The sequence below is a fragment of the Arvicola amphibius genome, chromosome 18 (genome assembly GCF_903992535.2).
Source record: "Arvicola amphibius chromosome 18, mArvAmp1.2, whole genome shotgun sequence".
Classification (NCBI taxonomy): Eukaryota; Metazoa; Chordata; class Mammalia; order Rodentia; family Cricetidae; genus Arvicola; species Arvicola amphibius.
In genome coordinates, this window is record NC_052064.1 from 32,699,637 (window position 1) to 32,727,432 (window position 27,796).

General features: G+C 42.5%; 1 protein-coding gene across 1 annotated transcript; it reads right to left on the reverse strand.

The window, feature by feature from the left end:
- Positions 1–1,142: 1,142 nt before the first annotated feature.
- Sumo1 (small ubiquitin like modifier 1) lies at positions 1,143–26,395 on the reverse strand. Its single transcript, XM_038315528.1, has 5 exons — positions 26,240–26,395; positions 12,591–12,665; positions 6,087–6,164; positions 3,924–3,995; positions 1,143–1,363 (listed from the first exon to the last, which is right to left on the reverse strand). Exons 1-5 carry the CDS (start codon positions 26,249–26,251, stop codon positions 1,295–1,297), a joined length of 306 nt encoding a protein of 101 aa, XP_038171456.1. The 5' UTR covers positions 26,252–26,395; the 3' UTR covers positions 1,143–1,294.
- Between the last annotated feature and the right edge of the window lie 1,401 nt (positions 26,396–27,796).

Below are 27,796 nucleotides of genomic sequence, written 5' to 3' on the forward strand. Positions count from 1 at the left end.
GGTCTCATTATGGATGGTTGTGAGCCATCCTGTGGGTGCTGGGAATTCAACCCAGGTCCTCTGGAAGAGCTCTTAACCACCGAGCCATCTCTCCAGCCCCCAATTCATTGGGATTTTAAAAATACTCAAAATGGAAAAACAAAACAAAACAAAACAAAAAAAAACCAGTAATGGTTTATGTGTAACACCCAAGAACAGCACAATCAAAAAAGACAGCAGTGTTTCTCTGTGAAACAGTCCTGCTGTCCTGGAACTCACTTGACCAGGCTGCCTCGAACTCAGAGGTCCGCCTACCTCTGCCTCCCGAGTGCTGGGATTAAAGGCGTTGCCACCACCGCCTGACAGGAGTTTTTAAAAAGGCACTGTGGTCTTAAGTAAACGATTGATTCAGGAGGCACACTAGTAACTCCCGTTGCTTCAAGTCATTAAGGTCACTACTGTACAGCACTAAAGAAAATCCTATCTGGGGCATTTTCATCTTTCTCCCTACAAAACTAAATAAACTAAAATAAAAGGGGCTTTCGTACGGTTTTTACAAATATTGTTTATTTTAATGAAGCTGGTACAGACGATGTCCCTTGAAAACCCATGTCCCAGGCCAAAAACTACAAACAGAATCAAAAGGAGCAGTGTCTGTTGCGTATACTTCTGCAAGAGTAATTTCCCTACTAACTGCTGATGGAAACCACAGCTTTCCTGGGATCTTCAGACAGCCTGCCTTATGCCTTACTCTGCTCTCGGGTGAAGCCATCCTGGAGTTAGCTGTCACTCTCACTGCGTCTGTCATCTTGACTACAAACGTGATGCTCTTCTTTTGGTCCAGACCCTCAGATTTTAAAAAAGTAGCTTCAAGCTGAGGAAAGGTCATTTTCCCACAGTTCAGGTCTCTGAAGACCTTCCATCTCCCACTGAAAACCACAGTCCAGGCGTGAAGCAACTGCATGCTGGAACTTCAGGGCCACTGGAAGGTCATAGGAAAGCTCCCACTGGTCCATCTTTTTATCACCACAAACTTGAAAATGCACAGTCCTGAAAAGGGTGGCCTCTCTGTGCACATATGAAATTGTTTAAAATAAGAAGGGCAATATTAAGGGAGCTGAGGTCTGATCACCAAAAATCAGCACAACAAAAACAACCAATAATGAATATTGAACACTAGAATTCAGATTACCAGATGTTCTAAAGAGATGGAGTGCCAGTATTCAATTTTCATTTTGAACACCACATTACAAAAGAACTATTTTTAAAAATAAAAAAGGATTAAGGGAAAAGGGAAAAAAATAAAAAGAATTATCTAAACCCTTGAATGACCCCCTGTTTGTTCCTGATAAACTTCAATCACATCTTCTTCCTCCATTCCCAGCTGTAAAAAAAAAAAAAAGAGAGAGAGAGAAAGAGAAATATGTTAACACTAAGCTAAAAAAGCAACATTTTTACACTGGCTGCAATTATATGGCCACTATTTTAAAGTACAAGACAATACAAGTGTCACCTGGAAATAACCCCCAAGGATGAAATTCTTCTCCCGTGAGGCCAACACCTGGGAAGTGGAACACCTTTTAATCCCAGCCCTAGGGAACCAGTGGCACGCAGATCCTGGTGAATTTGAGACTAGCCTTGACTATGCAGTGAATTCTAGACAGCCAAAAACTACATAGTGTGACCTTGTCTCAAAAAAACGAACAACAAAAACCCAAATAAAACCAATCAACAAATATAGCACTTGCCTGGCATGTGCAAAGTCACGAGACTGCTCTGGCCCAGACTGGGAGGGGAGGGACACTCTGCTTATTCACTCTACAATATGGAAGTGGTTTGCTTTGTTTCTTCTTTGGGGAGGTGGGGATTTGTTTTTTGAGACAGGGTTTCTGTGTAGTCCCAACCATCCTAGAACTCCACATGGAGGCCACCTAAGCTGGCCTCCAGCTCTGAGACCCACCTGCCTCTGCACAACCACACCAGTTTAGCTGAACCTGGGTCTCCAGAAACTGGAAGATCTACCTTCTGGAGGCAGCTTATATAAGACTTGGAGGAAGGAGTTTCTGCTCTCTGCCCACTGTCCCTGGAAAGCTCATTTCTTCGCTGGCACTACAGCCCGCGTCCTCAGGATACCAGAACCAGCTGAGACGTCCCAGCCTCGCAGACTGAACAACTACTGGACCCTTGGACCGTCCACTGGTAGACAGCACTGTTGGAACAGCACTCCAATAAGTTTCCTTTCCATAAATATTTATCACTTCTGTTCCTCTTGAGAACCCTAATACAGCAACTCCACATGAATGAATTTGGCAATCATCATTTAACTGAGTCAGGAGGCACTCTGGAGGCAGAGGCAGGCAGATCCGTACATGGTGAGTTCCAGGACAGCAATGGCTCTGTAGAAAGAGACCCCCGTCTCAAAGCAAACAAAGGAAACCAACATTACCCATAATGGAACAGAGAGACACCATGTCATACTCAGAAATATACAGCTCCATTCTAATATTCCTATCAAAAATGGTTTAAAGTAGTAAATCCTAAGAAGTTAATAAAGCAGAATAGCTAGCAAAGTCAATTAGACCTTTAATGGCAAAGATGGCTCTAAATGCCACAAGATATTCCAACTTTTTTCATGACTTACCGAAAGTAATAGCTAAATAGGAAAAATGGCTTATTTAAAACAAAGTATCTTTATTAATCACGATTATGAAAACATTTGTAAACAAACACAAAGGAGTGTTGCACTATATACTCTTAAAAACCAAGGACCTGAGGGACTGCTCCAGATTCCCCAAGTCCTCCGAGGTCACCATCAACATCAACGTACCAGAACTTGACCAAATGTAAGACGTGTCTGTTTTTAAAAGAAAGACCGTAGATGTCTTATCCAATCCTCCACCCTTCTTCTTAGTGGCACGTTTGAAAGTGCATAAGGAAATCAATTCAACAGATTATTTCCCCTCTCTGATAAACCAGCAAGTATTCACAAAAGGTGCATATAATGCTAATGAAATTGTTATTTGTGTATGGAGGTGTGTGTGAGATGTGGGGGGAATAGCGAATGTGCACGGCTTGTGTAGAGGCCAAAGGACAACTGGATGGGGTCAGTTTTCTCCTTCCACTGTGTGGGTTCCAGGGACAGAATGCAGACTGTGGTGGTGGCAAGTGCCTTTACTGAGCCACTGCAAGGAGCCACCTCATCTCCCTAAGAGAAAAAATCTCCCTTTTTAAGATTTATTTTCAGCTGGGTGGTGTTGGCACACACCTTTAATCCTATCTATCACTTGAGGCAGAGGCAGAAGGATCTCTGAGTCTGAGGCCACCCTGGTCTATAGGTTGAGTTCCAGAACAGCTAAGGCTGTTACACAGAAAAACCATGTTTCAAAAAAACAAATCAAACAAAAACAAGAAAATATACATTTGACAAAAATGTGTATTTTTTTGCTCACACACACACACACACACACACACACACACACAGTTTGTGCCTAGTACTACCTAAGGAAGTCAAAAGAGGGCAGCAGATCCCTTGGAACTGGAGTTACAGATGATATACCATATGGGTGATGGGAACTGAAACCAGGTCCTATGCATGAGCAAGAAGTATTTTTAACCTCTGCACCCCAAGGAAAAGGCTTTTTTTTGTCCCCAGGATGCTGCAACAGACATTGGACCCAGTATCCCAGGATGCCCATGGTAGAGAAATAACTCCCATATATGCGTCATAACCCTCATGAACAGGTATGCATGTGAACATACACATAATAAATAAATATAAATTTTAAAAACTGTTACTTTTTTCTCTTTTATTTTGGCACTAGGGATATCAAACTCTGGGACACACACACAAATAAGCACATTCTCATCACTGAGCTACAACCCTCACCCTTTTAATCCAAAATTATTTATTTCAAAAGTTTGATTCAGAAAGAAACCATACTTACTTCTTTTGGAGTATGGTTATCAGCAATTCTCTGACCTTCAAATAGAAACCTGAGTGAATTCATTGGAACTCCCTAAAAAAAGAAAGTGTGTGTAAAAATCTTAGGTTTTAAATAACTATTATACTCTAAAAACAAAACAAAACAACATAAAAGCTTAACAAGCTACATAGATCATAAAATTAGATTACCAATTCAACCATAATTACCATATAATAAGAACTAAGTACTTTATATGCAGTCATAAAGCTCTTTGTAAGACTCAAGAGGTATTACCACCTCATCTTCAGTTTACAAATAAGGAGCTTATGGCCTGTAGATAAATAAAGTTAGCTAAGAATTTTAGCCCAAAATGACTGATAAGCCTTTCTTCCCAACCATATTGTATTCACTTCCCCCTAAGTCTGAGCTAGCATAAAAGAAAATAAGGTTGGTGGTGGCCCACACCTTTAAAACCACACTCGGGAGGCAGAGGCAGGCAGATCTCAATGGGTTCGAGGCCAGCCTGCTGTATGGAATGAGTTCCTAGACAGCCAAGGTTGTGTAAGAGAGACCCTGCCTCAAAACAAACAAGCAACATTTCAACTTTGGTTATCTCTAATGTACTGTTTTTCTTATTTTGGTTTTAGTTTTTTGAGACAGTGTTTCATGAAGCTCAGGCTGTCCTCAAATTTAATAGTGGAGGATAACCTTGAATTCTTGACCTCCTATCAGTGTTGAGATTACAAGTTATCCCTTATACCCAGCATGAATCACACTCTTACATATGCATACATACACAGACACACACACACATCTGTGTATGTGAGGCAGGGTCTTAGTATGTAGCCCTGGGTATCCTGAGACATTTTTAGCTGAAGTTAAAGATTATTAATTCTTGAACTTCCCCCCAATTTTTATTTAATATTTGTGAGCATAAGATGTATGAATGTAGACAACTATACAGATACTTTTACATATATAATTTATTTTATTTTATGTTCATTGGTGTTTTGCCTCATGTACGTCTGTGTGAGGGTGTCAGAAGCCCTGAAACTACATAGACAGGTATGAGCTGCCATGTAGGTGTGGGGAATTGAACCCAGGTCCTCTGGGAAAGCAGCCAGTGCTCTTAACCACTGAGCCATCTCTCCAGCCCCCATACAGATTTTTTTTTTTAAAGAGAGGAATTATCTTCACATATGCTTGAAAATATGGTAAACAATTAGCAGCAATCTATATTATGTATAAATAAAAATACTTTTAATCTGGTTTGTTTTGTGTTTTGTTTGTTGAGACAGGATTCCTCTGTGTAGCTTTAGAGTCTATCCCGGAACTTGCTCTAAAGACCAGGTTAGTGTCAAACTCACAGACATTTGCCTGCCTCTGCCTCCCAAATGCTGGAATTAAGGCATGTGCCACCACCACCAGGTAAGTATTTGTTTTTTATAGGGTGTTTTGCCTGCCTATATGTCTGTGCACCATGTGTGTGCAGTGCTCACAGAAGGGCATCAGATCCTCTAGGACTGGAGCCGCAGATGGTTATGAGCCACCAAGTGCGTACTGGGAATTGAACCCAAGATCTTTGGAAGAGCAGTCAGTACTCTTAACTGCTGAATCGTGTTTCCGGCCCCAAGAAAATATATTAATTATAGATTTAAATTTAATATAAATGACCTAAACCTCATAGTTAGAAGCACAGTTAAATTTCACAATAATCACCAAAAAGGCTTGCCTTTATTGTTATATACAGATGCAAATCATCAAAAATATTCATTTGAGCAATCAGTAAAAGTGAGTTGCTTTCAAACGTTTTCTTTTTTTTTTAAAGATTTTATTTATTTATTATGTATACAGTATTCTCAGTGCTCTGCCTGCAGGCCAGAAGAGGGCACGAGATCTCATTACAGATGGTTGTAAGCCACCATGTGGTTGCTGGGAATTGAACTCAGGACCTTTGGAAGAGCAGGCAGTGCTCTTAACCACTGAGCCATCTCTCCAGCCCTCAAACGTTTTCTATATCCTACTAAAACTTTGAAATGGTTCACAAAAGGCAAACAGTGCATTAGCAATGGCAGACAACACTACGGTATTGTCCTTAAGTTTCTAATGGTTGAAACAGAATGCATTTCAATAACCTTCAGTAAGGAAGAGCTGTATCTAACATCTCAATAGAGAAATACAAACCTGTCTTTGACAGTACGACTCCTTGAGTTTCTTGAGATGTGTTGTCATTTTCACTTTGAAATGTATCTCACTGCTATCCTAAGGAGATAAAGGGAAACATTATTCTTCTTTGTCTACACTACTTAGCTAACTTGAACCATATTATTTAATTATGTCTTGTTAGTTTTTTATCATAATATTCTTTTTAGCATTCCTAACTAGTTTCATTAAAAGCATCTAGTCAAAATCCAAATTATCTTTTAGCAACTCACTATAAAAAAAAATAAAAAACCAAAGATGTTTTAGGTATCAAAATTATTAATATAAATTTGTATGCCAAACAAAAGCATTCTTTCATTACACCATATCCATAAAATACTGTAAAAATAAAATAAACTGTTACAAACCCTTATAAGCAATAAAAAACAAAACATACTATCCCATTCATACCAACTAGTGTCAGGGGGGGTCAAACCTAAGAGAAAACAAACTTTTTTTAAAGTTATTTATTATGCATATAATGTCTGTCTGCATGTATGCTGCAGGCCAGAAAAGGGCACCAGATCTCATTGCAGATGGTTGTGAGCCACCATGTGGTTGCTGGGAATTGAACCCAGGTCCTCTGGGAGAGCAGCCAGTGCTCTTAACCGCTGAGCCATCTCTCCAGCCCCCAAAAATATAAACTTTAAAATAACATAGAAAACATTTTTCTACCAAAAAGTGACTCATGGAAGTCAGTTTTTCTAACATGAATAAAAACTTCAGTAAGTCGCCCCTGCGCAAGGATGATACGCAGATTCGTGAAGCGTTCCATAGTTAAAAAAAAAATCTTCAGTAAGTCAAACTGAAGGTTTGGAGCTATGGATGTTACTCAGTGGAGTTCTTGCCCAGAACACTGTGGTGATGGAAAAGGATCAGGTACTTTAAACCCCAAGGAAGTGACTTGAATCCACCTTGAACAGCATTTTGCTAGGTCCAAGCAGCGCCCTGGACAGGGAAGTGAAGCAGCGAGCTACTCACTCCAGTGTCCCCAGGTCCCACAAAGATGAACGATACTGCCCCCAGGTCAGCGGGAAGTGGGCCTCACCCCTGCCTCACCTTTTTATAATGAAAAGGGAGGAATGTTAGCATCAGGCAGGCATCTGCACTGGCCTGCCCTTGGGGTCCTGACAGGATAGTCCTCAGATGCAGCCTAAGAGCACCTCCTGCACATTTACTACGTTCCCTTTAAAAGGTGGGTCTTGCCCACCTCCCATCTCTTTCTGTCTGCTTTTCTCTCTCTTCTCTTCTGCTGTTTCTGTCACCAGAGGCCAGTATCCCCCTCTCCTTTCCCCTTTTCCCCATTCACTTTCCCCAATAAAAACCCCTTCATGAGAGCCCTGTTGCGTGGTGTTATTCTCTCTCACATCACTTTTTAAATTACAACAGCCTCAGCTAGGCAGAGGCAGACGGATCTCTGAGTTCAAGGCCAGCCTGGTCTACAAGAGCTAGTTCCAGGACAGGCTCTAGAAACTACAGTGAAACCCTGTCTCGAAAAACCAAAAAAAAACCAGCCTCAGCTTTCAGAGTGCTAGGATTTTAGGTATATTGTGTTTTCTTCTTCATAAAAAAAGAATTCTTCCTAATTTTGCATCCAGGAATTCTGTATTGTAAATTTTTACTGGGAAACACACACAGATCAAGATCCTACTTAATATAACTAAACTATTTATAGTAAGACAGAAACAAAAATGTGACACACTGGTGAAAATAGTCACAATTTATGAGATTAAAAAAAAACTCTAAACAAGTTAGTAGTCCATGGCTATAATCTCTGCACTCAGGAAGCTGAAGCAGAAGATTGATTGGTGTAAACTTGGTGCCAGCCTGGATTGCAAAAGAGGTTTCAGGCAAGCCAGAAACACAAAAGGAATCCTTATAAACTAGTAATTGTTTTGTTTTGTTTCAAGACAAGGTTTCTCTGTGTAGCCCTGCCTGTCCTGGACTCACTCTGTAGACCAGGCTGGCCTTGAACTCAAAGAACCACCTGCCACCTGCGATTGCCTCCCAAGTGCTGGGATCAAAGGAGTGCACCACCACTACCCAACACAATTCCCCTTTCATGTTAAAATGTCTGTTGGTGATGTCTTTGTTCAGGCTTTTTTAGGCAGCTTGTTCAGATTTCATGGATGTAGTTTCCCTAACATGTCTAGAAGATGCAATGCAATTTCACAGCATACATCCTGTCCGAGCCTCTTCCAGTGTGTGTCTCTGTCTCTCTCCTCTCTCTGTCTCTGTCTCTCTCTCCCTCTCTTCCCCTCCCCTCTCCCTCCCTCCCTTCCTCCCTCCCTCCCTCTCTCATAGTAAGATAGAGTCTAAGTTCCAAGGCTGACCCTGAATTCTCTCTGCAGCCCAGGAAGCCCTTGAAACAGAGATCCTTCTAAACTTAACCTTAAGTAGCTGAGATTACAAGCCCAAACCACCAGGCCGAGTAAAGATGGTCTTTTTAACTAATAGCCTAGGAAACACTCATACAAAAGTAATGAAAAAAAGAGATGTAAACCTAAGAGCTAAACTATTAAATACTTATAAGAAATCAGAGATGTTAAATCTTTGCAATCCTGGATTAGACATCAGTTTTTTGTTTGGTTTTTCTTTGGGGGGGAGTAGATGTTTGTATTTTTCTTTATCTTTTCTTTCGTTTTGTTTTGTTTTTCAAGCCAGGGTTTCTGTGTAGCCCTGGCTATCCTGGAACTCACTTTGTAGCCCAGGCTGGTCTCAAACTCACAAACTCCAAGATCTGCCCATTTCTGTCTCCCAACTGCTGAGATTAAAGTGAACTATCACCACCCAGCTTAGACAACAGTTTCTTTTTTTTTTTAAATATATTTATTTATTTATTATGTATACAATATTCTCTCTGCCTGAAGACCAGAACAGGGCACCAGACCTGATTAGATGGTTGTGAGCCACCATGTGGTTGCTGGGAATTGAACTCAGGACCTTTGGAAGAGCAGGCAATGCTCTTAACCACTGAGCCATTTCTCCAGCCCCAGACAACAGTTTCTTAATTAGAAGCAAAAGAAATACACAAAACGGGCAGTGGTAGCACACATCTTTGTCGTTAATCCCAGAACTCAGGAAGTGGATCTCTGGGAGTCTGAGACCAGCCTGGTCCACAGACCAAGTTCCAGGACAGCACAGAAAAGTCCTGTCTCAAAAAACAAAACAAGACTCATAAATTTACTTCATTGAAATTAAATGCCATATGCTACAAAGTGACCAAAAAAACAGTGAAGACATATCCCAAAGGTTATTTGCTAATCATGTATTTAATAAAGGCTTACTATCCAACATATTTTAAAAATTTACAACTTAAAAGCAAAATTCCAATTTATAAAATAGGTAACAGCTCTAACAGACATTTTCCAAAGAAAAAGTATAAATGTACTCAGAAAGCCGAGCTCCCCTGGTGGCTGGGTCATCACTAACGTGACTGAATTTGGAACCACCCAGAAGACACACCCATCCTGAAGGTGGGTGGCACCATCCTGGGTGGGCTAGGGTTCTAGACTGAATAAAAAGGGAGAAAAAAAGAAAGCTAGCTGAGCTCTGGCACTCTTTCCCTGCCTCCCGGCCGGGACCACAAACAAATCACTCCTGCCACCATGTTACTTCTTTCTTCCCAACTGTAGGCCAAGAAAAGTGCCCAGTGGTGGTGCACACCTTTAATCCCAGCACTCAGGATGCAGAGGCAGGGTTGTGAGTTCTAGGACAGCCTTGTTCATGTAAATTTCAGGACAACCCTAGCTACACAGAGAAGCCTTGTTTCTCAAAACCAAAAAAGGAAGGAAGGGAAGGGAAAGAAAAAGAAAGAAAAGGGAAGAAGGGGGAAGGGAAAGAAAGGAAAGGGAAAAAGGAAGGAGGAAGAAGGGAAGGGAGGTAGATGATACCCACACAACTTAGAAGCAAAAGTGCTGGGTCTAGCATAGTAACACTTCCTGAGGAATGGCGAAACTATTCTCAGTAGGAACCAGACTAGCAATATACTAGGTTTCCAATTTTCTGCTCAACACTTTCATCTGGTTGTTGTTTTTTTTGGTTCTAGCCACTGCAGAGGTATTGCATGGTTTTTGGGTTCTAGCCACTGCAGAGGTATTGCATGGTTTTTGGGTTCTAGCCACTGCAGAGGTATTGCATGGTTTTGGGTTCTAGCCACTGCAGAGGTATTGCATGGTTTTGGGTTCTAGCCACTGCAGAGGTATTGCATGGTTTTGGGTTCTAGCCACTGCAGAGGTATTGCATGGTTTTGGGTTCTAGCCACTGCAGAGGTATTGCATGGTTTTGGGTTCTAGCCACTGCAGAGGTATTGCATGGTTTTGGGTTCTAGCCACTGCAGAGGTACTGCATGGTTTCAGTTTCACTGTGATTCTGCTCTGCATTTCCATGGTGGCCATGATGTTAAGCTTCTTTTTCTCTTTGGTTTTCTTCAGACAGGGTCTTCCTATGCAGTCCTGAATGTCTTGGAACTCATGTTGTAGAGTTGAGGTATCTGCCAGCTTCTGAGAATTAGCTTCTTGCTATTTTATGTGTGTGGATGTTTTGCTTGCATGTGTGTCTGTGCACATATCTGTTTCATGCCCTCAAAGGCCAAGAGAACCTTGGCTTTCTTGGAACTGAAGTTACAGATGATTGTGAGCTGCCATATGGGTGCTGGGTCTTCTCCAAGAGCAGCACTATTCTTCATCACTGAACTACCTCCCCAGCCTCCCTCCTCCCTTTAAAAAATAAATATAACAAATATTTGTTGGTGATGGGCTAGAGAAAAAATTCAGTGATTAAGAACATACATCTTGTACATGACCTGAGACTGGTTCCAGGAACTCTATCTGGCACCTCACAACCAATTCCAACTCTGGGGGATGACACCTCTGGCCTCTCTGGGCACCTGCACTCACATGCAGACACACAAATGCATACAATTAAAAAAAAATTTGGCTCTTTGAGACAGAGTTTCTCTGTAGCTTTAGAGCCTGTCCTGGAACTAGCTCTTGTAGGCCAGACTGGCCTCAAACTCAGAGGTCCTCCTGCGTTTGCCTCCTGAGTTCTGGGATTAAAGGCGTGTACCACCACCGCCCAGCTACAATTTAAAATCTTAAAAAAAAAAAAGGCAGGTGTGACAGCACTCAAGAAACAGAAGCAGGCAGATCTGCTTGGTCTGTCAAGTGAGTTCCACGCCAGCCTGAGCTACATAGTGAGACCTTATCTCAAAATAATAATAATGGTGGTGGTGGTGGTGGTGGTGGTGGTGACAGTGGATGGAGAGACAGCTCAATGGTTAAGGGCACTGGCTTCTTTTTCAGAGAACTTGGGTTTGATTTCCCGGTACCCACATGTAGCTCACAACCATCTGCAACTCCAAGTCCACTGATACCAGGCACACAGGTGGTACAGACATATATGCAGCCAAACACCCATATACATAAGATTTAAAAAACAGTATTTTGAAACAAAGGGTGGAGGGTAAAGAAAGGTTCAGTGAGTAAGACAGCACAAGCCTGAGAATCCAAGTTCAGATCCCAATATGAACACTAAAAACATAAAGGCCAGGCTGAACTCCAGCTCTATGGAAAAGTCAGGGACTCCTGTAGTGGGGAAGGGAGGTGTAAGCTGACGAGTAACAGCAGACATCAGCATCAGCAACTGAGCGTGCTAACTGCGTCGATATACCACACTGAAGCTGAAGAGTAACAGCGGACACTGCATAAGCAACTGAGCACGCTCACTGCATCCGTATACCACACTCAAAGTAACAGCAGACACCAACATCAGCAACTGAGCACGCTCACTGCATCCGTATACCACACTCTAACAGCAGACACTAAGGTAAGCAACTGAGCACGCTCACTGCATCCGTATACCACACTCTAACAGCAGACACTAAGGTAAGCAACTGAGCACGCTCACTGCGTCCGTATACCACACTCAAAGCAATAAAGAATAAGAAGACCCTGGGGATATGGTTCAGGGGTAGAACGCTTATCTGGTCATGTGCCGGGCCCCAGATTCCACTACACACACCCATTTAGACACAGTAAGCAGACCTCCCCCCCAAAAAGAACACTTTCTCAATGATCAATGAAATGCATAGGCAAAACTGTCACAGTGACATTGATTTCACACTTGGAAGATTGTAGAAAACTATCATACTTTGATGGTGAAGAGTGTACCATTTCACTAATTCCGATCTTCTAAAAGAAGTAATAACAAGCCAGTGTGATAGTACATGTTTTTAACTCCAACACTTGGAGGAAGAAGCAAGTGCATCGTTGAGTTTGAAGTCAGCCTGGTCTGTGTAGTAAATTCAAGACCAAGCAAGAGTACAGAGTGAGACCCTGTCTCAAAAACAGTATCAGCCTCTTTTACCCCCAACAGATACATGTACAATAAGGGAAAATGCGATTTTTAAATAACATGTCCTACCTAATGTTTTTTCCTATGTTGTTACACATTGGAAAGATGTCAAATGACAAAAATGAAACTCACCTGTCCAATAACTTTGAGCTTAATGTATTCGCCTTCCTTCTTATCCCCTAAGTCCTCAGTTGAAGGTTTTGCCTCCTGAAAGAAATTTCCAGATTAAAAATTGTAAATACTCTGCTGTTGATGCGCATCCATTACTTTCCCCCAGATAACAGACTCTACACCTGAAAATACAGAGCACACTTATTTCCCCAACACTCAATACTCTTCAGACTCCTATTCACTAACAATCAATAACGTTTCCTCCCCCCCCCCGTTTATTTGTTTGTTTGTTTGTTTGTTGTGTATGCAGTATTCTGTCTGCATGTATGCTGCTGGCCAGAAGAGGGCACCAGACCTCATTACAGATGACTGTGAGCCACCATGTGGTTGCTGAGAATTGAACTCAGGACCTCTGGAAGAGCAGCCAGTGCTCTGAACCACTGAGCCATCTCTTCAGTCCAAGTTTGTTTGTTTTTAACAGCATTGTTTCCTACAGAAAAATCTAAAATTTAACCATGTCTTAGTCACCCTAAGGACTGAAGACAAATTAATGAGAATGTTTCTAACAAGTTAAAGGTGACAAAGATGCTGGTGTCAAGAGGAGCAATTTGGAAACTCTTGCCCTAAAGTCAATTCCTCTTAACCAGGAGTTCATCCTCCTAGAGTTCTTAGTAAACATTCTGAACCTAAGAGTATGTTCTCATGGTCTGTCCTGAGGCAATCTCCTATACCAAGATATGAAAATATATCACAAGCAAAGGCTATTTAAAAAGGACAATCAAATAGGAAAGTATTGGTCTAAATACTAGAGTCAAAATGAATCAGTTTTATGTCGTCTAGTATCTTAATCCAAGGTTACAAGGTAATAAGGCCTTACTTTGAAAGCAGTAACAAAATGGGAGAGGAAGAGACTGGAATCTAGGAGTGAGAAAGTAAGGAAAAAGGAAACTTATGGGAAGACAAAAAAGATTTACAAACTCATTTCAAATAAAGCAACTGAAATTAACAGACTGAATTAGATGAGAACAATTTCAGCATAAAGCACATCAGTTGAGTCATTCTTAGAGAAACAATGTCCTGGAAAGTGTCCCACACACTTTAATTCAACCATCACACTTAAATATTTAAAATATTCTTGCTACTTGTATTAATTCAAAACTAATCCAGCCAGGTAGTAAATTTCTGTGAGTTTGCAGCTAGCCTGGTTTAGAATTCCAGACCAGGTAGGGATATACAGTGAGACCCTGTTAATTACACTCACTAATAATTAGCGCACTGAGGCGTGCGATAGAGCACTTTAACCCTTTAATCCCAGCACTCAAGAGGTAGAAGCAGGTCGATGTGAAAGGCCAGTCTGGACTACAAAGTGAGTTCCAGGACAATCAGGGCTGCTACACAGAGAAACCTAGTCTCAAGGGGGAAAAAATAAGAATCAACAAACTGAATTTTACACGTGACAGTACAGCTAACACCACTCTCTCTGACATTTTGAAATGAACAGAACACAATTCAATAGTATTGGAAATAATCCCAAGAACTGACAAATGGTATTGCACAATAATAAAAGAAGTTTCTACACAGCAAAGGAAAATAATCAATAGAGTGAAAAGAACCTACAGAAGGGAGAAGTCTTTTTCAACTATATATCCAAAAGGGGATCACTATCTACAATCTATTAAGAAAAAAAGCTTCCAGCCGGGGGGTGGTGGCGCACACCTTTAATCCCAGCACTTGGGAGGCAGAGGCAGGCGGATCTCTGAGTTCGAGGCCAGCCTGGTCTACAAGAACTAGTTCCAGGACAGGCTCTAGAAACTACAGGAAAACCCTGTCTCAAAAAAAAAAAAAAAAAAAAAAAAAAAAAAAAGAAAAGAAAGAAAAAAAGCCTCCAAAAATTAAATATAACAAAAACCCAATCAATCAATCAATCAATCAATCAATGGGCTATGTTTTCTCTCAAATGTAGACTCTAGGTTGAAATTTAAATTTGCATGTATAAAGGAGACTATGAGAAGGGTGTAAGAGATCTAAAGTGGGGGATAAAAAGAGAGGGTAACAGAAGGGGGTAGCAGAGAGGACTGCAGGAGGGGACTACAGAGGAGGAAGAGAAGGACCAGCAACAGGGATGGAGGAGATGGAGGGGGAACAAAGACAGCAGTGGGTCTGGGGAGGGAGCGATACCAAGATCTGTATGTATAAAGTAACATGTACATTGTCATTAAGTGTGAGGAGGGGGTGAAAGTGAGTAAGCATACCAAGCTCTAAGTAACTTTTTCCTCCAAGATCAGTACAGCGTCTAAGGAAACGCTTAGATGACAGAAGAGACAGTATGAGACAGGATGCTGGTTTTCATTCGGCTGTGCTCTCTCTCAATGCTTGCAGACTGGATATTTGCAGGCAAAATTAACTTCTTTAGTCACAGTACTTCACCTGAAAAATAGGTGACTATCTTCAAAAACTGCCATATTTCTATGAATTTACAGTCACACTGAAGAGTTGCTTCTTCCTGCAAGTATCCAGACAGCAGAGAGCAAAGAGCTTATTCTCAGTGGTGAAGGGCAATAAAAGGCAACCCAACCCTGAGTCCCTTTAAGAGGAGAGAAAGTGAGTTTTGTTTAGGTTGGCACAAAAGAAGATATTCTAGTTTTGCCTAGGCTAACGTGGCTATATAGAAGATACTCAGAAACAAAAAACAATCCTCCTCCTCTCTCTATTCAAACACCCACAGACCTCTCCTTCTACAGCATAGCTTTCTTGAATCCTATAATACTCAAAAAGCATAAATGGCTTCCAACACCTTAAGGTCTAAAACAAACTCCGTGACATTTCAGTACACACAGCGCTGACCCATTCTCACTTTTCTCCCAGTCCTTGTAGTGACCTAAGCAATCTCTTCACTGTCTGCCAGACTCATCTTTGTCTGTACCACATTAAAACAGCATAACCAAGGCAAATAATAAAAGAAAGCCTTCAACTGAGTTTACAGTTCCATTAGATCAGAGTCCATGACGGTAAAGCCAAGGTGAGGTGACAAGAGCAACATGTCACATACAAGTAGGAGGCAGAGAATGGGCACCAGGAATAGCTGGGGTTTGGAGACCTTAAATCCATCCCCAACGACACAACTCCTCCAACAGGGCCACACCTCCTAATTCTTCCCAAACAGTCATCAACTAGGGACTAAATATTCAAAAATATGAGCCTATATGGGGCCATTCTCATTCGAACCCCCCCCACAAATAGGCCCATCTCTTCTCCCATCTTCGGCTGTGTATGGCCCAGTTTCCTTTGCTTGAAGTAAAGGTAGTCTTCCCTGAAACCAACTCAGAGACGTACCCTCCGGTCAGCTGGCGTCTACTGCTGGAAGGATCACAGCAGCCTTTCATTGGTATCCCACACTGGCCTCCTTGACTTGACCTCTACTGCAATCTCTCTTTTCCCACCACAGTCACAACTGACAAGTCGGTGTTTGCTAGGGCACTTTTCCTCTCTCCTAGCTGTTCTCTGGGGTGTGCATCATTCCACTCAACACTGTCCTCAGGTTCAACTGCACTCCTTACTGCTAAATCCAACGGACCCTCAAATTCCTTCATCTGTGCCTTCTCATCTCAGCTGTTTTCTTCAATTCTCCTCCAGTCCTCTGCTTTTCTTCCTTGCCATCAGGTGACTGCCTCTTAGATACCGTGTTGATTAGTTTTTGTCAACTTGTCACAACCTAAAGTGTTTTAGGAAGAGAGAACCTCAACTGAAGAATTGCCCCCTAGGGTGGGGCACTGGTGGCACCTTTAATCCCAGCACTCAGAAGGCAGAGGCAGGTGGATCTCAGTGAGTTCCATGACAGCCAGAGACCCTATCTTGAATTGCCTCCAGAGTCCCCTATGGGCAAGCCTTTAAAGCATTATCTTGATTCAGGAGATCCCAGTGCACCCTTGGGCAGGTAGTCCTGGATCATATAAGAAAGCAGGCTGAGTAAGTCACGGGGAGAAAGTCAGCGAGCAGCATCCCTCCAAGACCTCTGTCTCATAGCTCCTGCCTTCTGATTCCTACTTGAGTTGCTGCCCTGGAATCCCTCAATATTGAACTATGACTTGGAAATCTAAGGAAAGTCTGGTTTGGTCAGTGTTTTATAATAGTAACAGAAAGAAAAACAAGACAGACACAAATACTAACATCATCCTCTCCAACCTAACAATTACAGAGTTCACACTTTTATCCAAGGGCCTGAACTTGTGCATGTTAGGTATCTGAAGTATGTGAAGGCATTACTTCTAATTCCTGTTAGACTTATTTCCTTTTTCTGAAAACCACAATCAAAAACAAACTACAGGGCTGAGAACATAGTTCAGGGGCAAAACCCATGTCTGGTGTACAGAAAGTTCTGAGTTCAATAGCACTAAAGCCAACAATCACAGTAGCACTCAAGCAAACAAACAAAGTCCTCTCTGGATTCCCAATTACAACAGCTATCTACACTCATCTGACTACAGCAAACACTGTGACTATCTATGGCTTCGCTTTCAAGTTTCCTACCTAATCATTCATCATTGTGACAAGTCTAGTGGTTCTAAAGCCCATCTCATTCTCTACAATCACTAAACCACTGTAGGAATGGACATCTCTACCTCTTGTAAAACAGCCTTAATGCAGTCATGCACCTTCTCATGGTGCACTACAGAGACCAGGCTGGCCTCAAACTCAAGAGATCTATCTACCCACCTCCACCTCCCAGTACTAAGATCAAAGGTGTAGGCCACTACATCCAGTGAATATCTTTTTCCTACTGCCAGACTAGAAAACAAAAAGATCATAGACAAAAGAAAAAACTGAACCTGTCTCCAATAGTCTTGGGGTCTTGTATGCTTTCCTTCTCTGTCCTGTATTTTAATTTTTTAAAGGCAGCCAATAGAGAATACAGCGCACTAGTTACACACCAGTGAAAGCATTCAGTCTAAGTCTGGGACTGTAGGTCATCAAACCAAGGACAGTTCCAGAGAGCAGATCGACCTGGCTGGCGAGAATACACAACCAACAGAGCAGAAGAAAGGAGACTGAACCCTCCTGACAGGTAAAGGAATTTACTGGGAACTAAACACTGTAACTCTGCTCTCCAAGGAACAACATGGAAACAGACTGCTGGTTCTGGGAAGGGAACTAAACTGGAAGACATGGAAAACACAGCAGTTTGCATTTAAAGTGTACTAAATTCATACTGTACTATTTCAAGTTCAATGACTTCACAAAGATGTACTCCGACAGTCAGCACACGGACAGTTCAGTCACATGGACAGATCATCTCATCTAATCTGCCACTGGTCCTTATAGCTACACAAGGAGTGCCAATTCTTACTGAAAGAGGAGGGCTTCTTGGAAAATACTAAATTTTTGTTCTGCTCTTGGTTTTGAGACAGGTTCTCTCTATGTAGTCCTGGAACTCACTTGATACACAGACCAGGCTGGCCTTAAACTCAAGATCCTCCTGCCTCTGCTTCCTGAGTGCCCAGATTAAAGCGGTATTCCCTGCTCAATCTTTTTTTTCTTTTTTGAATATATATATTTTTATTTTATGTGTACAGTTAATATAGTTTATATGTACAGATGTTTTGCCTGCACATATGGCTACGTATGTCTACGTACCACATGCATGCAAGTACCCACAGAGGCCAGAACAGGATGCTGGATCTCTGGAAACTGGAACTACAGGTGGTTGTAAAACATCGTATGAGTGCTGGAAACTGTACCAAGGTCCTCTGAAGAGCAGTCAGTGCTCTTAACCATTAAGTCTTCTCTCCGGTATCTATTTATTTAATTCATAACTATGTTTTCTAAAAAGGAGGAGGAGGAAGAAGAAGAAGAAGAAAGCTAGGTAGAAGAAAGAGAAGTAGGATACAGTATTGTGGTTATTATTAAAAGAAATAAAAGCCCTTCACAAAAAATGTGCAGTGACATTGTGGATTGTGTCTCCTAGAAATGACAGAAACTACACACCCATGAAGTCCTATCTACATGGCTGTTTAAGCATGACCTGAAAAAGGATGACACCAACAGGCATGCTAATGTGGATGGGGGAGGGGAAGCTCAAAATAACAACTAAGAACTACTAAGGACTGTCAAGAGGGGAACAACAGTCTTTCCCACAAAGAGTGCACCAACTGGATAGCCAATACCAAATGGTCAGCACTAAAAGCACATAAGCAACAGTATATTGGCTATGCATTTGTATTTACATATTTAGGACTGCCCACAATTAAAGAAAAAAAGGAGTTTGAAAGAGCAAGAGGAGCTCTCAGGGAGTTCTGGAGGAAGGAAAGGGAAAGGAGAAATGATTTAAATATAATTAAAAAAATTTAAAGCCCTATTTACATATGAATGCCTGAGACTGGCTTCCAAAATAGCATGGAACAGAGCAGTAGTAAGACAAGATAAGACATATGGGTTACACTGTATATATTATTTAACTTTTCCATAATAAAAATTTTTCAGAAGCCAGACAATAGTGGTCCAAGTCTTTGATCCTAGCACTTAGGAGGCAGAGGCAGGTGGATTTATTTTGGGGTCAGCATGGTCTACAACGTGAGTTTCAGGACAACCAGAGCTACAGAGAGAAACCCTGTCTTGAAAAACCAGTAATAATAATAATAATAGTAACAACAATATCTTTTTAAAAAGCCAGGAGGTAGTGGTACACATTTTAAGATTTATTGTTTATGTATTTATTAATTTTTATGTGCTCTGTCTGCATGTACAACTTTATGCCAGAAGAGGGCATCAATCCCACTACAGATAATTGTGAGCCACCAGTGGCTGCTGGAAATTGAACCGAGTCCCAGTGTTTCACCCCTTTAGTCCCACTGCTCAGGAGGCAGAGACGGCCAGCCTGGTATACACAGAAAGGACAGCCAGGGCTACACAGAGAAACCCTGTCTCAAACAAAACAAATAGAACCACTGTTTTCCCATCTGTAAAGGGCCCTATAACACACGAGACAAGAAAGAATATAAACTTTATTTTCTACATTTTCTCCTACCTCGTACACCAAAGCAATCTGTGTCTACAGTTGTTTCATGAGAAAAACTAGCAGCATACTTTGCCCAACCTAACATCTATCAGTCTGTTATTCAATCCAAAAGCAATCCTGGTTTTAAAAAAAAAGTACTAAAAGCAAGTATCACCTGGATTATGTTTAAAGCAAGTCTATACTTCACAGACGTAATCTCAACACTTGGCTGATTCAGGAGGAAGACTGGTACAAGTTTGAGCCTAGCACATGGTACAACCTAAGAACTGTCTCAAGAAAAAAAGGCCTACAGTACTACTTTAATATACTTCAAAAGACAGGCCACTATGTATAAATACCTTCAGTAGAAACAGACTGGAACATAACATAGCAATGGCGTTCAGTGATATGCACATAGGAGGCTAGAGAGTAGGGCTTATCTAAGTACCAGAGTTAACCCATGGGCACACAATTTATAAAGCACTACTATGTGGGGGCTAGAAAGATGAGTAAATGAAAGCACGTGCTGCCAAGCTCGACATCCTAAGATCAATCCTGGAGAAGCACACAGTGGAAGCAACTCCACAAAGCTGTCCTCTCGGGTCCAGGTGAACTCAGGGCATGTGTGCATAAACAGACACACACCCACAAAAAAATAAATGTAATACAAAGTTTGAACTACTATGGTGTCTTTTGTTTTTTTCCTTTCTGGGGGACTGAGACGGGGTCTCACATGAGTGTAGGCACGTGCCAACACTAAGCTAATCTATGAATTTTAAAACTTCAGTACAGTATATGTGCAGGATGTGATGGCAGAGACAAAGGCAGAAGAATCACTGTGAGTTCAAAACCATCCCTGTCTGTTTCAAATAAATAAATAAACTACAGGAGCTCTTGATCGGGATGTAGGTTACACAGACGTCTTCCATCTGCAAACCTTTAAATAACTGGACCTAGATAAGGCAAGAGAACATAACCCCACCCTTCCTCCTTCCTTCCTGTCTTTTCCTTCAGATCCTTATTAACTGCAAAAAGGCAACTAAATGCAAGGAGAAGAGGAGGCAATCACATATCTTTAAAGATATGTTGCGGGAATATGCAAATTTTTGTTTTGTTTTGTTTGAGATAGGGTTTCTCTGTAGCTTTGGAGCCTGTCCTGGAACTCACTCTATAGACCTGGCTGGCCTCGAACTCACAGAGATCTGCCTGCCTCTGACTGCCTTTGCCTCCAGAGTGCTGAAATGAACTAAAGACATGTGCCACCACTGCTGACTAGAGCATACAAATCATGAACTACAAGACCAAGACGATCAGTAACAGTATCTGTATGAACCTGTCTACAAGTCTGTTAAATCATGAACTACAAGACTAAGGTGATCAGTAACAGTATCTGTGTGAACCTGCCTACAAGTCTCTGTTAAATCATGAACTACAAGACTAAGGTGATCAGTTAACAGTATCTGTGTGAACCTGCCTACAAGTCTCTGTTAAATCATGAACTACAAGACTAAGGTGATCAGTAACAGCATCTGTGTGAACCTGCCTACAAGTCTCTGTTAAAAATTGAATGATCACAATTATCTATGTAAATATCCACAATTTCGGAGAATTCCCGAAGAGAATGCTAAAGATGTTTTGAGAGACTGTTATCTACAACAATTCAATTTAGCCTGGCTAAAGAGGGCTCAAGGTTAACGGCACTGGCTGCTCTTCCAGGAGACCCAGATCCAGCTCTCAGCATCCACGTGTGGGCTTACAATCATCCTTAACTCCAGTTCCAGGAGAGTTGATGCTATCATGACCTCTGGAACCACCAGGCACACACACAGTACATATACATACATGCAAGCAGAATACTCACACGCATAAAATAAAATCTTAAACAAATTAGAAAGATACTTATGTAAGGAATATTTTATGTAAGTGCTATAACAGAGCTAACCTAACTACTATGAAATATCACAATTATTTGAAAAATATTTTACTTTCACAGTGTGCTGGTGCACACCTTTAATCCCAGGAGGCAGAGGCTATCCTGATCTACATAATAGGGAGTTCCAAAATAACCAGGGCTACATGGAATAGAGACCATCTCAAAAATAATTTTACAGTTTTGAAATTTCAACTACTCACCTGTGAATACTCTAACCATAACTATCATATTATTTCAATATATTATAAAATAGTTGTTATATTCTAATTGAAGTGCTCCATTATATTCAGTTGGTAATACCCACTAGCAGCACCTCGCTCAGTCAGAAAGATGACAGACTTGACGGACTACGCAGCACTCCTCTACTAGGAAATGGAATGCCTAAGGTACCCACCACTAAGTAAATGCTAAAGTAACTGCTATAGTTTAGTATGTTCTATGATATGAATGGTATACAAGGCTAAACATTTAATATACATCCATCCCTTATTTTCCTGAAAACTCAAACTGTTGCCAAGATCAGCAGAAATTATTAACAAGAACCTATAAAGAACATTGCAGAAACAAATGTAACAACAGCAGCAGAAATACAAGTCATGTGGTAGACTAAAGATAACTGTAAGTTCTTTCTTACTCCTACTGAGAAATGAGACACATCTTTCCCATGAATCTGGGTGCACCTTAGGGATTTGACTGATTTAATACAGGACACAATCACAAAGCCAGAGAGCTAGAAGTTTATTTCCAACTGGGTTGATTTTGTTTTGTTTTTGTTACACTAAAAGTAAAGTTGCTTTTGATGATTTGGTATAAAATGGAAAACAATTTTAACTATACTATAGGAAAAGAAAAAAGGAAAATATTAGTTCAAATTACTCTTATCCCTTTCATATTATACTTCTAGTTTTGATGAAATGTGAAACTAGGCTAAGCAAACTCCTATGAATGGTTATAGGATGACCCTCATCTTTTGGGATAATCATGTAAGTAAACAGGATGAGAACTATAGTACTTTCTCAAAAAAATAATTATCCGGGCTGGAGAGAGAGCTCAGTGGTTAAGAATACTGCCTGCTCTTCCAGAGGTCCTGAGTTCAGTTCCCAGCACCCACACGGCGGCTCACAGCCATCTGTACTGAGGTCTGGCGCCCCCTTCACCGGCAGGACACACCAGGCAGAGCACTGTATGCATAATAAATAAATCTTTAAAAAAAAATCCACAAATATACTAAGACTATTGAGATCATTAACAAGTACTTCAACTGAGCAGTGGTGGCGCACACCTTTAATCCCAGCACCCAGGAGGCAGCAGCAGGTGGATCTCTGAGTTTGAAGACAGCCTGGCCTACAGAGCAAGTTCCAGGTCATTCAAGACTACACAGAGAAACCCTGTCTTGAAAACAAATAGCAAAAAGTATTTCATTCAAGTTTCAAAAACAATATCTGATCATTCATCAGTGATGAACCCAAAAACATAAGCCCTTTGTGAACATAATGTCCACTTATTTTAAACTGATGTTACAGCTGGGCATGGTTGCATGCACCTGTAATACCAGTCCCAGGAAGATGAAAACAGAAGGATGCCCCGCAAGCCTGGATACAGAGTGAGATCATCTCAGAACTAAGAGAAAAGCTGAAACTATTATCCAACGTCATTATTTAAGCTCATCAGTCATCATAGAGTAACAGTCCCTAAATCCAGTACCACACCCTAATGATGGCAACAGTGGCACATATCCTTTGTCCCAGAACCAGGGAGGCAGAGGCAGGCGGCTCTTGAGTTTGAGGACAACTTGATCTACTGGGCAAGTACCACAACAACTGGAGCTACACAGAGAAACCCTGTCTTGGAAAACAAAACAGATAGATAAATGATCCCTTAAAATGTTAGCATACATTTTTTTTCAAGTCAAAATTCTTTTAAAAAAAGCACTATTTCATACTGTTGCACATTGCTTTAATGTGTAGCTCAATTAAAAAGACTTGTTTTGCCAGGCAGTGGTGGTACATGCCTTTAATCCCAGCATTTGGGAGGCAGTCAGGTGGATCTCTGTGAGTTCAAGGCCAGCCTGGTCTACATAGTGAGTTCCAGGACAGCCAAAACTACATAGTAAGACCTTATGTCAAAAACAAAAAAAAAAGAAAAAAAAAACTTGCTTCCATTTTTCTGTTATATTTCTAAAAATCTTCACTGACCATCCATGAAAGAATGACAAAATTTAGCCGGGCGGTGGTGGCGCACGCCTTTAATCCCAGCACTCGGGAGGCAGAGGCAGGCGGATCTCTGTGAGTTCGAGACCAGCCTGGTCTACAAGAGCTAGTTCCAGGACAGGCTCCAAAGCCACAGAGAAACCCTGTCTCGAAAAAAAAAAAAAAAAAAAAAAAAGAATGACAAAATTTAATTAATTACATACCAACTAGCTAGGTATGACAGCAAACTCTAATCCCAGCTACTCTGCAAGGCTGAGGGAGGGAGGAGTATTCCAAATCCAAAGACAGCTTGTGCTACAGAGTCAAGTTCAAGACCAACCTAGGCAACTTATTGAGACTAAGCAGGAGAGATGGGGATTGAGCTCAGGGATACAGAGCCACATCCAATGCCCAGTAATCCCAGTTGGGTGAGTACTACATCTAGCGCAGTTTCAGAGGCCCTGAAAACAGCCTGTGTCCTACGGTCCTTTTTTTTCCTTTCTTCATATTCTTAAATGATGTGAGTTCAAACTAGAACAAAAATAATTGTAAAATTTATTCCATAACTCTTTCATCAGGCTAACACACCTTCTAGTTTCTTCTAAAATAAAAGGCTTGATGAAATTAAGCATTTACAGCTAATCTTTCCTTCCTTACTTGTAACTAAGAAAGCAACTGTCTGGGGAGATATTCATGAAGTCATTTCTATCCAGATTAAATAGAAATTAATCCAGATTATTAATAATCAAATCCACCCCACAACTAATCTACAGTATGAGTAGGCTAAAAATTAGAACCACCTTGGCCAGGCAGTAGTGACGCCCACCTTTGATTCCAGCACTCAGGAGGCAGAGGCAGGCGGATATCTGAGTTTTTGAGGCCAGCCTGGTCTACAGATCGAGTTCCTGGTCAGTCAAAGCTACACAGAAAACCCTGTATTGAAAAACAAAAATAAATAAATAAAAATAAAAAATTAACAGTTCAAATACACTGTAGAGTTTAAAGAAAAATTTTACTGATTATCACTATAAATGTCAAAAAATACTTTGAAAATTCAAAGTCGTCTAAGCAAACAAAAGAAGACCAAAAAACTTCTTTTGTTTTTTGTTGTTTTGTTTTATTTTTGTTTTTCGAAACAGGGTTTTTCTGTAGCTTTGGAGCCTGTCCTGGCACTAGCTCTTGTAGCCCAGGCTGGCCTCGAACTCACAGAGATCCGCCTGCCTCTGCCTCCCGTGTGCTGAGATTAAAGACATCCACCACCACTGCCCAGCTCAGACAAAAACCTTATGTATCAAAAACTACCCACAAACGTGGCAAACAATAACAGGATGAAGAAAAATTTAGGTGGCAGTGTTTCTATTTGAACGTAAATAACCACGCAAATTTTTTTTTGTTTGTTTTTTGTTTTTTTTTTTTTCGAGACAGGGTTTCTCTGCAGCTTTAGAGCCTGTCCTGGAACTAGCTCTTGTAGACCAGGCTGGCCTCGAACTCACAGAGATCCGCCTGCCTCTGCCTCCCGAGTGCTGGGATTAAAGGCGTGCGCCGCCACCGCCCGGCTAACCACGCAATTTCTTGACAGCATTTCACTTTTAATTGGCAGTTTTCTGTAAAAAAATATTCCACAACTGCACAATACACAGTTTTTCTCTTTTCTTTTTATCACCTGGAAGAGGGGATATGGGAACGCGTATAATCAAGATACATGGTTTAAACATATGAAATTGACTGTGAATAAGGAAAAAAGGGAAGATGTGCTGTTTTGGAAAAAGTCAATCATCTGCAGGCTAATGCCCAGATGAAATGGCTTGCTGGTGGTAGGACGCGAAACAGTTTCTCGTTGTTTCTCGGTTATTCTGAGCACTCCCACAGCTAGAGAGTTGATGGACCAATCCCGAGTAAGAAATGCAAAGTACAGAAAGAGAGTCGACCGCTCCGCAGCCCCAGATGGAAAAAAAGACTCAGAAGGAACAGCGGCGGACCGGCCCTCCCCGCAAACACAACGGAAAGGGGCGTCTTCTGGGTTCCCGAGAACCTCGGGCCAGGCTCCCCCGCCGCCCCCACGCCCCGCCCGCCCCGGCCCGGCCCGCCCCGCCCCGCCGCCCGAGACCCGAAGTGGAGCCGCGCCGCTCTGGGGGCCCCCTACCCTCAGTCAGGCCGCTCTCCCGTTACATAACTAGGCCCGGGCCCTGCTCCTGCCATCGCTCGGCTCAAGGGAAACGGCCGTTTCCCCGAGGTCCCTCCCGGCGACTGGGGCGCAGGCCCGGGCCCCCGGCGCACCCGCAGGAACCCGGGAGCCGTCGAGGGAGACGCGGCGCCGGGCAGCGGGACGGGGGGCGCCGCGAGGGCGGCGGAGGGCGGGTGCCCCGGAACCCCGCGGTCCCCGGCGGCTCGGCCCCGCTCCGCCCCGCTCGGCCCCGCTCGGCCCGGCGCCCGGCGCCCCTCGCGGCCCCCTCCCCGCCGGCGGCGCCCTCCCCGAGCCGCGTCCCCTCCCCCGCGCCCCGGTGCCCGGCCGAGCCCGCGGCCGACAGCCCGGACCCCCGAGGCCCCGGCGCGGTACCTGGTCAGACATGGTGACGGTGGCTTCCCCGGGGGTCTCCGCACCGCAGCGGCCTCGGGCAGGCTCAACCTCACTCTGAGGTTTACAAATCTGTCTCTTCCCCACAGCACAACACCGCGGCTGCAGGGACTTCCGCTACGTCACGCGTCACTTCCGCTGCGCGCAGAGGGGCGTTTGGGAAGACGGGAAAAGGAGGCGGGAAAGCGCCTTCGGGAAGGCCGGGGGCGCCCGACCTGCGGAATCCGCTTGCCTGGAGCGAGAGACTGGGTGTACGGCCGGCGGGAGAACAAGGCCCGCTACCTCAGCCCCTCGGGAGACCAGGGCTTCGCCACCCCAGGCTGAAAGTCGGGGTCAAACTGACGCCCTAGACTCCTCCCTCTCGGACACCTTGCGCGCTGGAGGGCCGAGCCTAGACCGGTCTTTGTCTCCTCCCAACCTTCCGTACGCCCCCCAGTACAGAGTTCCCGGGGTAATACTTTTACTTTCTCCTCTTGCTTGCTGCCGGCACACTCATGACTTCGATTTTAAAGCCACGACGAAAAAACCACCCCTTAGGACACACTTTTTGTTCTGTTTTGTTTTTTGAGGCAGAGTCTAACCACGCAGCCCTAGAACTCAACTATGTACATCAGGCTGGCCTCGAACTCACAAGATCCTCCTGCCTCTGCCCCCCAGCTCTAATACACAGTTTTGAGGGCTTTAGATTTTTAAAAAGTTGAAAGTTTTGAAGTTGTAGGCAGAAGGAGCTACCCTCAACCCATGAATTAGTTGCCTTTCGTCACAGGAAAACTTAAAATTCTCTGACTACTATAACCTTCTTGCACAGCATTCAGTGAGGATTAAGAATAATCCCAGCACTCGGGAGGCAGAGGCTGGTGGATCCCTGTGAGTTCGAGGCCAGCCTGGACTACAAGAGCTAGCTCCAGGACTGGCTTGATAGCTACAGCAAAACCCTGTCTCGAAAAACAAAACAAAAGGAATATATATATAAGGGAATAAAATTGAAAGTTCTAAGATAAGTCAATAATCCTTCACACTACAAGACATTAGTAAAAGAATCTTTTCTATAGTTACTAATGAGGTGATTAGAGATGTCCCAGCAAAGAGCACTTGGTTGTTCTTCCAGAGAACTCTGGTTTGAGTCCCAACACCCACATACTCATTCACAACTACCTGTAATTCCAATCCCAGAGAATCCAATGCCTTTTTCTGGCTTCGGTCAGCACCAAGCCACGCCTGCACATATAACATAGACATGCATGCAGACAAAAACACCCATACACATTAAACATTTAAAAATTAATAATATAATTAGTAATGAGACTACTGAACATTCAGATGCAAAAGAAGGGATTTGAAATCCCTATCTCACTGCAAATACAAAATTAAGATGTCTCAAATGTGTGTATATATAAGACTGTCTTAGTTAGGGTTTCTATTGCTGCAATGAAGCGCTATGACCAAAACTCAAGCTGGGGAGGAAAGGGTTTATTTGGCTCACACTTCCACATTGTAGTCTTCACTGAAGGAAGTCAGCACAGGAACTCAGACAGGGAG

What these genes read in the sequence shown, in the direction of transcription:
- Sumo1 (XM_038315528.1), bottom strand. An exon ending in AGCTCAAAGTTATTGGACAG is followed by an intron (nt 6,165 to 12,590) that starts GTGAGTTTCATT and finishes TTATCTCCTTAG; the next exon opens with GATAGCAGTGAGATACATTT. An exon ending in ATAACCATACTCCAAAAGAA is followed by an intron (nt 1,364 to 3,923) that starts GTAAGTATGGTT and finishes TTTTTTTTACAG; the next exon opens with CTGGGAATGGAGGAAGAAGA.